The sequence below is a fragment of the Engystomops pustulosus genome, chromosome 3 (genome assembly GCF_040894005.1).
Source record: "Engystomops pustulosus chromosome 3, aEngPut4.maternal, whole genome shotgun sequence".
Classification (NCBI taxonomy): Eukaryota; Metazoa; Chordata; class Amphibia; order Anura; family Leptodactylidae; genus Engystomops; species Engystomops pustulosus.
The window spans coordinates 184,968,504-184,980,537 of NC_092413.1; the positions used below are offsets into that span (position 1 = coordinate 184,968,504).

General features: G+C 42.3%; 1 protein-coding gene across 2 annotated transcripts in view; it reads left to right on the forward strand.

Annotated features, from left to right (window-relative positions):
- The window catches only part of SAG (S-antigen visual arrestin), a 97,614-nt gene extending 89,193 nt beyond the window's left edge, over window positions 1–8,421 (forward strand). For both annotated transcript variants that reach the window (XM_072143278.1, XM_072143277.1), the window contains exons 8-15: window positions 1,567–1,702; window positions 2,400–2,484; window positions 3,285–3,357; window positions 3,712–3,849; window positions 4,332–4,409; window positions 5,301–5,324; window positions 5,547–6,098; window positions 7,656–8,421. In XM_072143278.1, the coding sequence (XP_071999379.1) occupies window positions 1,567–1,702; window positions 2,400–2,484; window positions 3,285–3,357; window positions 3,712–3,849; window positions 4,332–4,409; window positions 5,301–5,324; window positions 5,547–5,607 (595 nt within the window). In that variant the 3' untranslated portion in view covers window positions 5,608–6,098; window positions 7,656–8,421. The remainder of the gene's footprint in view (window positions 1–1,566; window positions 1,703–2,399; window positions 2,485–3,284; window positions 3,358–3,711; window positions 3,850–4,331; window positions 4,410–5,300; window positions 5,325–5,546; window positions 6,099–7,655) is intronic.
- The last annotated feature ends 3,613 nt before the right edge of the window (window positions 8,422–12,034 follow it).

Here is a 12,034-nt window from a genome sequence, read left to right on the forward strand (position 1 = left end):
GATTGAAGGGACTGACGGAAGCATCAGACTATGTACAGTATTTACTTGTAGTCTGTAACCATGGAGACACATAGGTCTGAATCAGCACTGTAGACATCAAATGGTATACCTTAGTATAAAGTATACAAATTGACCATATATATTTGATAGACCACTCTGAGGTAGTCACACATCTTAGGTTAGGGCTTTGTAGGACCCATAACGTGAAGCAGTTTACAAAGTATCTATTACCATAGCTAAAATCTATCAGGTTTTGCAAGAAGAAGCTAGAAGATTATATTTGCTCCCTAGCTAGGAATCTATCTGGAGAAGTACCATCAAAATAATGAGGTGTAAAAGCCTTACCAAAAATCACAGCCTCTTTATATCTAAATACTAAAAAATTCCCATCCACTTGCATGGCGGGTCAAGTTTTTTCAAACTGATAGTTCAGTATTTTTGACAATGGTGAACTGCATCGCACCTAAGCCTCCGTGTACTTTTTCTAGAATACTTAACGGTGTACACCCACATAGAAAGTGGGACAGCCGGTCTCACCCCCATCAGGGAGACTAGTGCTGTCAGCTATTTTGAATGTTAGGGTTGAGTTCGCCTTGCTCTGGTGAATCACATCTCCTAGCTTGGCATAAATGAGGAGAGAGTCTCGGCACCCATGTGTAGTGTCGTGGGTGTGAGAGGAGTCGCATCTTGTTCCCCAAACGTGGTTACATTTATCTGGGGGCTATTTCTGTGTTTGTATATCAGCTCTTCATAGGGTAACATCTGATTAATGTGATTACACAGTCTCAAGATAGGAGTGTTTGGGTCATACCAATGGAGTGCTATACATTTACTGGCCATAAATACGTGCAGGAATATTCTATGGTAATGGTTCCATGTTTCCTCAGATAGTTCTATATTTTTAATAGAAAGTATTAGCAAAAGTGCTTTATAGTTGCACTCCGATTATAAATATTCTTGAATGAATAGTACAGGCAAAGATAATAAACTATGCAATGAGGGGAAAAAATGTTTTCCTTCCCTTGTATCCTGAAGTGTTTTTTTCACTCTGAATTCAATGACAAAAAATTTTACTCTGCGCAGACATAGCTTTTCCGCTGAGAGATTAGGTTACTGTTACTCATAGAAGTCTATGAAAAGGGATAAGGATGGATGTCTCCCATATGCAACACACAGGTACAGCCACAGCATGGAGCCCACCGTTACAATGGTAATGAGCCATGTAACTCCAGCACACCGGTGATATAGGAAACTTACCCGAGACTTCAGCCACCTTTCTGTTGTCTCTCTTCTGCTCTCTCCAAAGACTTGTATGGGTGACTGTAATCTAATCTCTCAGTGAGGCTAGGAGGCTGGTGGTGAAAGAGTAGGAAAGAAGCCTTGTAAGTGATGACAGAGGCAGTTTTATCAAATAATATACATTACAAAGTTTACCTGAATCAGAGTGAAGATATAAAATGATTATTAATAACATTAAAGTCTTTCTGCTTCTGACATAATTTATCTGAATTTATTGTCATTATTTGTCTGAATGTATTGATAAAAACATAATATCCCTATTTTCAGAAACTCTGTGCGTTTGTTGATCCGCAAAATCCAATATGCTCCTGACCAACCAGGACCCACACCCCGGGCTGAGACCTCCTGGCAGTTCTTTATGTCAGACAAACCTTTGCACCTGACGGCCTCCCTGGCCAAAGAGGTAAAACGGAACATGTAATTAACCAATGGGAGGTGCAAATGTAACTGGCATTATACAATTCCTTTGTATTTGTACGCTACTCCAACCAGAGGTCACTCTTGGGAATAAGCCACCATTCAAACACGAAACCGCTGCGTTGAGTGGTGGCTTATACCCAAGAGTGACCTCTGGTTGGAGTAGCGTACAAATAAAAGGGAATTGTATAATGCTGGATAGAAGATCGATGAACTACCTATGACCACCGGTCAGATTGAAATTTTTGCACTGTTGTATGTCGGATGATTGCTGGATCCATCCGGGACCGTCTTTGCAGCTCTTGTGGGAGAAGGTGCAGCATTGTATTTTAACTTGTTCTGCAAATGTAACTAAATGCAAAAATCTTAGCTACAACTTTCTTTAGGCCCAGTGACACCTGTGTTGGGGTTTAATGTATATACCCTGGGGGGCGGGGGGGCACAGGCTGTTGTTGGTAATACCTTGATGGCCAGTACCCAGCACATATGTACCCACCCATTCCTTTCCTAGCACCGCTCCAGGTAATAATGTTGGCCAAAGTGAAGAATTTCAATATGCAGTAAACACATTATATTTTAGCTTTCCTTTTTATTTCATGCACCCCCCCCCCCTCTAATTTGTACAAAATTAATATTGTGCATTGATGTTTTATTATAGATTAATCACTATACATTACCTGCAGGTGTTCTATCATGGAGAACCCATTTCGGTTGCTGTTACTGTGACCAACAATTCAGAGAAAACAGTTAAAAAAATAGCAGCATCAGGTAAGAAATTACAGGAAATATGTCACTAATAGGGGGGACCAAATTTTTCAAAGAATTCAAAGTCTGATATATGACACCTATAGGAAGTTATTTCGGTTTATTGTTCCAAAATTGCAAATTCTCTTTATTAGCTTGTGATGTAATGAAGACAATTTTTGTGCATATGGACATTGGGGCAAATTTACTAAGGGCCGTGCGCGAGTAGAACTTTCGGACTTTACACGTTCTTTTTAGTGCAAACTGCTTGTACAGGTATTTAAGAAGAGTCTGCGCCACATTTTTGTTGCATGTGACCGTTTTGTGGCGAAGCTGCACTAGTCATCATGTGACATAAATAAGGAGGCGTTCCGGTGCTCAGTCGGACCGTACGCCAGATTTAACATGCAAAGTCTGACAGAAATGTGTCACACGCCCCATGTTAAAGGTGCACCAACAATAAAGTGGTGCACTCTGTTGGGCCAGTGCAGGGAGCGGCAGATTCATGAAATCCTGAATCTGTCACCCTCTGAACACTACACAGGAAAACTGCATTTAGCTGAGTTTGCACTGTTGTTAGTAAATGTGCCCCATTATTCCAGTTTCTTGGAATACAAGCCCTGCCAGTAATTGTGATTATTCCCCATTTCCACCACCTCTACGCTAATTGGACAGGGAGCGGTTAGCAATCTGCGGCAGAATGGGCCTGCGTGGGGTGCTCCTGCTTAAAGATCGCATGAAGCGGTGGAATACTAGGGCAGGCAAGGACTGTACATTGGTGCAGCAAGAATTGTTACTAATAGTGTTTTTTTCCCTTCGCTTAGTGGAACAGGTCTCTAATGTCGTGCTGTATTCTAGTGATTATTACATCAAAACTGTGGCTCTGGATGAATCTTTGTAAGTAACGCGATGATGAGTGTATTTGTTGGGTAGATTAGTATTGTTTTAGTATTTTATGGTCTTGTAGAATGCGGTAGAAGCCATATGTGCTTTTTTTTACTTTTTAAAGTGATATTCATTAACTCCTTTATCTCCAGTTTGGACATTTTCAAAGCTTCCTTGTCCATATTGATCTACAATAAGTAACGGCTTGGTAACTCTCTAGCTGAGCAGTCACTTCCAGTTTGTCTAGAAAATAAAGACCAGCAGGGACCTAATGAAGTATCAGTTTTATAATTTTTAATGTGTCGTATATATGACTACATCATCAGTAGACATTCCAAATATTTTTTATATTTTTTTTTTCTCCAGGAATAAGGTTGCATCCAAGTCCTCTTATAATCACACCTTCACTTTGCTGCCCATCCTGGCATACAACCGAGAAAAACGGGAAATTGCTCTGGATGGAAAACTGAAGCACGAGGACACTAATCTGGCATCTAGCACTCTGTAAGGGAAGATTCAGTTTTCTCTTTCATTCAGGGTTCAGTGTATCTTCTGCTCAAATAAAAGAAATACAATTTTTTATATCTCCTTCACACAATCCCCTACAGCAGTGGTGGCGAACCTATTGCACGGGTGCCAGAGGTGGCACTCTGAGCCCTCTCAGTGGGCACTCGGGCTGTTGCCTCAGCACAGAAATCACCAGACAGGACTTAAGAGATCCTCCTGCAGGTCAGGTAGCCCTGGGCGTGACACACTCAACCTTATTTTAAAGTGAAGCATCTGGGTCTACTTGAGACTGGTTTGCAGTTTGGGCACTCTGTTTCTAAAAGGTTTGCCATCACTACCCTACAGTATCTTGAATTTTTTTTTTTAAGAACCATTACACCCCTTTCACACAATCGTTTTCCGTGCACGAGACTGCTTGTCACAAGATAATCATTGTTATTATTTTACTGTTATGGTTGATCAATCTATGCTTCCCACAGGCTGAAGGAAGGAATTGATCGCACCGTCATGGGAATCCTGGTGGATTACAAGATTAAGGTGACACTGACTGTCTCTGGGTAAGTCCTTGATGATGAAAATCAAGAGCGGAAAATAAAGGAGGATCCAGTAGCCGGACTGCTCTCACCATAATTGGCAAACACATTTGGCAGACAAATAGCAGACTAGGCGTTAGGGAAGTCCAACCAGCCCGGGGTGCACATCCAGTATAAACAATCAAATGAAGCAGAAAAAGAGAAAAATGCGGCACTCACCGGAGTAATGTTAAACATACTTCTTTTATTGTGGCAGAGGTAACAGGACAGAGTGAGGAGCTGCCTCGCCAAGGTGACGGGCAGTTCTCGCGCATACACACGCTTTCTCAAGCCAGTCCTTTATGATGAACTCCACCTTGCCAGATTCTTATCTTCCCCCGATATCGGCCATTGGTGGATAACCAGATGATCTCTTACACATTAGTTTGGTGGCCAAACTTTCCAGCTTATTAGACAACTCCCAACATAAACATTAAAGGGGTTGTCAGGAGGTTAAAAACTGCCCCTCTGGGATGTAGTGATGTTTTTGGAAAAAAAAGCAGCCATGTTTGTCAGCCTCTGGACCCACCTCTTTAATAGGAGGTTAGGTACCCACTTATAGGGATAATGGGCTTCCTTGCTTTGGCTTTCCACAAGATATTTGCACCTGTTTGCATTGGAGCACCATAATTTGGAAGTGGTTCACATACTTTTGCTTACATAAGGAACCTTCCATACACATTCTTAGGGAAATCATAAAGAAGGTAAAAAATTAGGAGCATCTGGTCATATTCACACTTGGTAGATTTCGCCCAGATAGAGTACAATTGTTTGAGCAGTTTATTGCAGTCGCTGACCCTGATTTTATACAATTTAGTGTGATTTAGCATTTTGCCTTGAATTTAGTAAACTGAAGCTCTTTTTTTTTCTTGGCAGATTATTGGGAGACATGACTTCAAGGTATTTTTACTTCTTTATTACTCCCTTTGTATCCATCTAAAATTAGGCCTCCCTCTGCCTGAATAAGTCTATGGACATGTTCAGGGTTTAGGTCAGAGCTTTCCTGGTGTATACATTGAACTAGATCAGAACGTAGCCTCACACATGTTAAGTGCGATTTTGGGTAGTCTGTGTTTGTACTTTGGGGAACATTTCTCAGTCCGTCTTTCTTTCTTCCTGCAGTGAAGTCTCAACAGAACTTCCTTTCATTCTTATGCATCCTAAGCCAGATGGAGGTAAGTGATGAGAGCTGGGGGCCTAAATTGTCACTAATCTTTCAACAACCTGGTCGAAATGAGTAGCACAAGTAAATATGAGAGAATGTATTATTATTAAAAAATATTATTTGAGAATGTTGCCTCTTTATTAATCCTACTCAAGGAGAGAGGGTTCGATGAGCAGATTTTACTGTCCATGTGCAGTGTATAGGAGACACCATAGCAGCCAGTCTCCATCAACCAGCTCTGATACAACTGAGACTTTGAGAGAGAGGGGTCTGAAGAGGAGGAAACTATTACATGCAGATAATAGGCCATGGTAAAGGACAGAAACCGTGTTACTCCTCATGTACACAAAAATACTATTTATTTGTGCAGTTTGCTGAATATTTACGCACATTTCAACATTTAAACAAATATTGAAAGAGTTTCTTTTAACCAATCACGTTTTATAAACCAGGTATTAAGTACATTTTTGTTCTCTTTATGCACTCTTACTGATGTCAGGTAAAGACGGGTAAGATATACACTTTTATATATTTTCAATGAAATTGAGGAAAAACTGTGCACCTTTTTGCTGGGTTGATAAATGGGTTTGTCAAGTCTGCAGTTGCTGATGCAGGTGAATGACATAATCCTCTGCCTCCTGATATATATGGCGGGTGGCTGCTATTGCCTGTGATCTATCGCGAGCCATAGGTAGTATGCAGGGCAGAAACACCCAGCACTGGCTGCTCCTTTCACACCCCTCCATGCCCCCCTTGGTGTGGAGGTGGCAAAAGGGGCAAAGCTCAATTCCTTGTGAACCGGCAGGAATTTTTATTAGGTCAGGGCTTGTACGTTCTGATAAATGTCCCCCAGTAGCTTTGAAGGAAACCTACCATCACTGATCTACCTACTAATGTAGATCTGGTGGCAGGTAACTGTAATGCAGTGCAGCCCATTTCTTTTTGTTATAAAACTTTGTGTGCCCCAGAACTTAAGAAAATTTGCATATATATCAGTTTTATTAAGAGGCTACTGGGGCACGTAGTAGGAGTTACAGCTACTCCATGCTCCAGTAACCTCTTTTGATTCCTCCTATCCCGGTCTTCACCCCACAGCTGCAGTAGTCTAAGAAGTCGGAGCTCCACACATATGCACCCTTGGCTCAGAGGCCGGAGCTACTGTGCATGCGCAGAACTCCAGCTTCTCAGATGAGTGCGCGCAGCTTCTGCATGCTCAAGACTGGGGTAGGAGGGATCACAAGGGGCTATTGGGGTTTGGAGTAGCCAGATCTCCCACTCCATGCCCCAGTAGTATGTTAAGAAAATTTACATATAAATCAGATTAAAGTTTCATTAAATTCTGGGCCACAAAAAGTTTTATTACAAAAAGCATCAGGTTACACTACATTTCAGTAACCTGCCACCGGATCTATCTCAGTAAGTAGATGTAAAATTTGCTTCAATCCAAATTGTTTCTGTTGAACTGATTCATGTAGCTCCCCTAGAATAACAAAAAGTTGCATAGTAAACCCTTTACACTGCAGTTTTCTGGCCTTGCAACCGTATTTTTTGAAGCCAAATGCATGCATGGAAGCTGAACCTGTAAGAGGAGCAAATCTTAGCTGGTTTTCTCAGTTTATGTTCCAATTCATGATCACATTCATGTGTGTGATGTACAGGACCTTTGTGGAGCCTTTCCTTTCACCCCCTCCACAGCGGCAGAGTTATTCAGGTCTCCTCCAACTCAGCCCCATTTATAAATGAACAGAGCATATAACCTGCAAGTCACCACAGCTTAGAGCAGTCTCTTTTAAAATCCGGATTACAAACTAGAATTTACACAAGAGGTGCATATCCTAAGAGGATTTTACACAGCTGATTGGAAAGTACACTAAGCTTTAGTCTGTATGGACCTATGGTCTAGATTCCAGATGGACACAGATCTACACATTTGCATAGTATAAATTACATTTGTATAGACTGGACGTATGGAAACCATATTCCCATTATATATAAAAAGCCTTAATAGATTGCCTATCTTATAAACATAAGCGTAAACTATGTAGAAATGTTTTTCTGTTACACAGCGAGCAAGAAGACGACATGGTATTTGAAGAGTTTGCACGCGACCAACTTAAAGATGAACTGCAGCCTGAAGAGAAGGAAGAAGATGAGGATGACGAGAAATAAAATCTATTCTAGATGTTGTACTGGATAACACACAACAGATAAGAGACCTACATTAGGTGTTGTGATATTCTTTAGGCATTACGGGCTGTGGATTAGGATCAGGTGATCTTCATGGCTAGAAGGGAACACATGACTTCCCTTATTAGAGGTTTAGGTGACAATCATTAGCTAATCCTCATGTTATGATATTTTTGGGCCATCTTTGCGCAGGAAACCAAAGTAATGAGATCCATTTAGACACAAACCCATTATGTTTGTGGCAGGATCATCAGGCTGAACCATGTTCACGGACCCCGACTCATAGTCATCAATGATGCTAAGACTACCCTACTCAAGTAAGGTAGCAGGGTTGTTATATATTATAACCTTGATGTGTGTGTCTATTACATGGGAGTCATGTTATAGTCCAGGGTAACATTACACATTTACAAATATCATATCCTCTAATGAAACTTGTTCCGTTCCCCAAACCTGTATTATCTGCATTTCTTAGGCCACTCTATGAATTTTGAAGGATACGTTTTCTTTTAGGACAAATACACGACTGATCATAGACCAGGGTGGAAGGTCATGTGTTACTGTATATACCGAGCAAAAAAGTAATAAAGAGTATAAACAATCCAGCCAAATAAATCACCGACTGTCATGATTACAAAGATGCGACTACTGGGAGTTGTTGTTTATTTTTATTCAACCTATTTACTATCGAACCACTGAGATGATGTGTAAAATGTATGATTTGTTAGACGTCCACTGGAGGCTTGTGGACAATACAAACATCTGGAGATGTGGAAGTGTTCGCCAAATGTTAACACACATGGAGCCCCTCAGGCTCATTAGCATACAATCCTTCCCTCCCTTCAAGGAAACAGTTTTGGGGAGACCCAGAATTATTGTACCTACATAATTGGCATCTTTTATAACCCAAGATTCACCTTCATAAACCCTAATTATGATAAACCGGTAGACTAACTTTCTGCTCTGTTATTCCCAAAAGCTACAGCTCCCTGTTTATGTACACACCAATAAATAAGTGGTTTACAACATATGGCACATGTTCCTACTGGCACTACTTTCCCCATCCCCTCAACCAATCTGAGAAAAAATGTAATGCCCAAAGGGAAATTGTGGCAACTTGCTACAGACTAGTAGAACATGTTACTGCCACCCTAATGGGCATGGATGAAACGGGTAACACTATCAGTCTAATTGGCACCAACTCTAACTGAGAGTTCAAAGTCAGTGTAAGAGTGAAGCCAACATAACATTACCAAGATGTAGTGGTGGAAGATCGATCAGCAATGTGGAGGTGAGCAATCTCCATATTCAGTGTGTGCTGCCATATTGGTCACAAATAACAGGCTACTACCTAGTGCCCATTGCAACATATGACTGCCAGTCCATAACATCTTGTCACTGGTGCCTAGCTACAGGTTTCCCCATACCAGTTTATGCGCTGCTCAAGGTTACATGTGGCATTTCTGGAAGTACAGGCAGTCCCCGACTTGAGAACACTAGACTTACAGAGGACTCCTAGTTAAAAAACTGACTTCTGGATGTTGGTAATTTACTGAATTTTAGCCTTAGGCTACAATGATCAACTGTAACAGTTATCAGAGGCGTCTGTAATGAAGCTTTATTGTTATTCCTGGTTCTTATGACAACCCAACATTTTTAAAATTCAATTGTCAAAAATTTTTGACTGGGGTTATAATTATAAAATGGTGAATTGATACTCACAGGTAGTTCGGTTTCCATCTAGTCCTCCATGATGGCCCACTTGGAGGATGCCCCTTGACCTCTGTAGGGACAGGAAGAAGTGAGGTTAAAGGCCTCCCACCAGTGGCTACCAAATAACTACACTGGTGGAAGATGCTACACAAATTTATTTTGTATGTTTTAGAATCACATACATATTACAACAAAACAATACCGGAGAGGGAATATATAGGCCATCATGGAGGACTAGATGGAAACCAAATTACCGGTGAGTACTAATTCACCATTTCCATAACATCCTCTAATGACAGCCCACTTGGAGATCTACAAAATACACTCACCGGCCACTTTATTAGGTACACCATGCTAGTAACGGGTTGGACCCCCTTTTGCCTTCAGAACTGCCTCAATTCTTCGTGGCATAGATTCAACAAGGTGCTGGAAGCATTCCTCAGAGATTTTGGTCCATATTGACATGATAACATCACACAGTTGCCGCAGATTTGTCGGCTGCACATCCATGATGCGAATCTCCCGTTCCACCACATCCCAAAGATGCTCTATTGGATTGAGATCTGGTGACTGTGGAGGCCATTTGAGTACAGTGAACTCATTGTCATGTTCAAGAAACCAGTCTGAGATGCTTCCAGCTTTATGACATGGCGCATTATCCTGCTGAAAGTAGCCATCAGATGTTGGGTACATTGTGGTCATAAAGGGATGGACATGGTCAGCAACAATACTCAGGTAGGCTGTGGCATTGCAACGATGCTCAATTGGTACCAAGGGGCCTAAAGAGTGCCAAGAAAATATTCCCCACACCATGACACCACCACCACCAGCCTGAACCGTTGATACAAGGCAGGATGGATCCATGCTTTCAAGTTGTTGACGCCAAATTCTGACCCTACCATCCGAATGTCGCAGCAGAAATCGAGACTCATCAGACCAGGCAACGTTTTTCCAATCTTCTACTGTCCAATTTTGATGAGCTTGTGCAAATTGTAGCCTCAGTTTCCTGTTCTTAGCTGAAAGGAGTGGCACCCGGTGTGGTCTTCTACTGCTGTAGCCCATCTGCCTCAAAGTTCGACGTACTGTGCATTCAGAGATGCTCTTCTGCCTACCTTGGTTGTAACGGGTGGCGATTTGAGTCACTGTTGCCTTTCTATCAGCTCAAACCAGTCTGCCCATTCTCCTCTGACCTCTGGCATCAACAAGGCATTTCCGCCCACAGAACTGCCACTCACTGGATGTTTTTTCTTTTTCGGACCATTCTCTGTAAACCCTAGAGATGGTTGTGTGTGAAAACCCCAGTAGATCAGCAGTTTCTGAAATACTCAGACCAGCCCTTCTGGCACCAACAACCGTGCCACGTTCAAAGGCACTCAAATCACCTTTCTTCCCCATACTGATGCTCGGTTTGAACTGCAGGAGATTGTCTTGACCATGTCTACATGCCTAAATACACTGAGTTGCCGCCATGTGATTGGCTGATTAGAAATTAAGTGTTAACGAGCAGTTGGACAGGTGTACCTAATAAAGTGGCCAATGAGTGTAAGTAGTGTTTAGGGTGGGACCACAACCTGAAGAACCTTCCTTCCGAAGGAGTGGTCCTGAGAACCGGATAAGTCCAAACAATAGTGTTTGACAAATATAGAGGGTGAAGCCCAAGTGGCCGCCTTGCAGATCTGCTCTAGGGTGGAGCCTCTTCTTTCAGCCAAGGAAGCCGACATGGCCCGAGTAGAGTGAGCCTTCCGGTTAGTTGGAACCTTTTCCCCTTGTACCATGTGATGATAGCTGTTCTCAGCCATCTTGCTATTGATGTCTTGGAAGCTTTCTTCCCCTTATTCTTCCCCTGGAACTGAACAAACAGATTATGGTCTATGTGCCAGGAATCTGTGGCTCGTAAATAAGCTAAGACGGAACGCCATACATCAATACCATGCCACAAGGATTCCCTGCTTGAAAAGGGGTTCTCGCAAAAGGATGAAAGAGTGATCTCCTGGTCTCTGTGGAATATGGATAACACTTTGGGGGTGAAGCTTGGATATAAAGTAAGGATGATCCGGTCAGAAAGAATACGCATATACGGCTCTCTAATGGAAATAGCCTGAAGTTCTCCCAACCTCCTGGCTGCAGTAACCGGAATAAGGAGGGTGGTTTTAAGAGTTAGATTCTTAATGCTTGCATCCTCCAAGGGCTCGAATGGAGACGGTGAGATCCAAGTTGGAATCCGCTTAAGGATCTGGGGTCTCATCCTGGAAGCTGCTAAAAAAAATCTCTTGACCCACCGGTAGTTTGACAGCTTTCTTGACTGGGAAGGGGTCCAGGATCTTTGAACGAAGTGATAAGGGAAAATACTCCCCAACCTACACTGCTTGCGTCGGTCATGATGGTGATGCACGGGAGGCAATGCCAAAGAACTCCTTTCCCCAGGTTTTCCGCCTTTAGCAACCATTGGAGGTCCCTTTTTACAGGGTGTCCATTTTGTCCACGCCCAAAGCTCTTCTGTTCCACGACCAGAGGATCCAACTCTGCAGTACACGGGAGTGGCTCT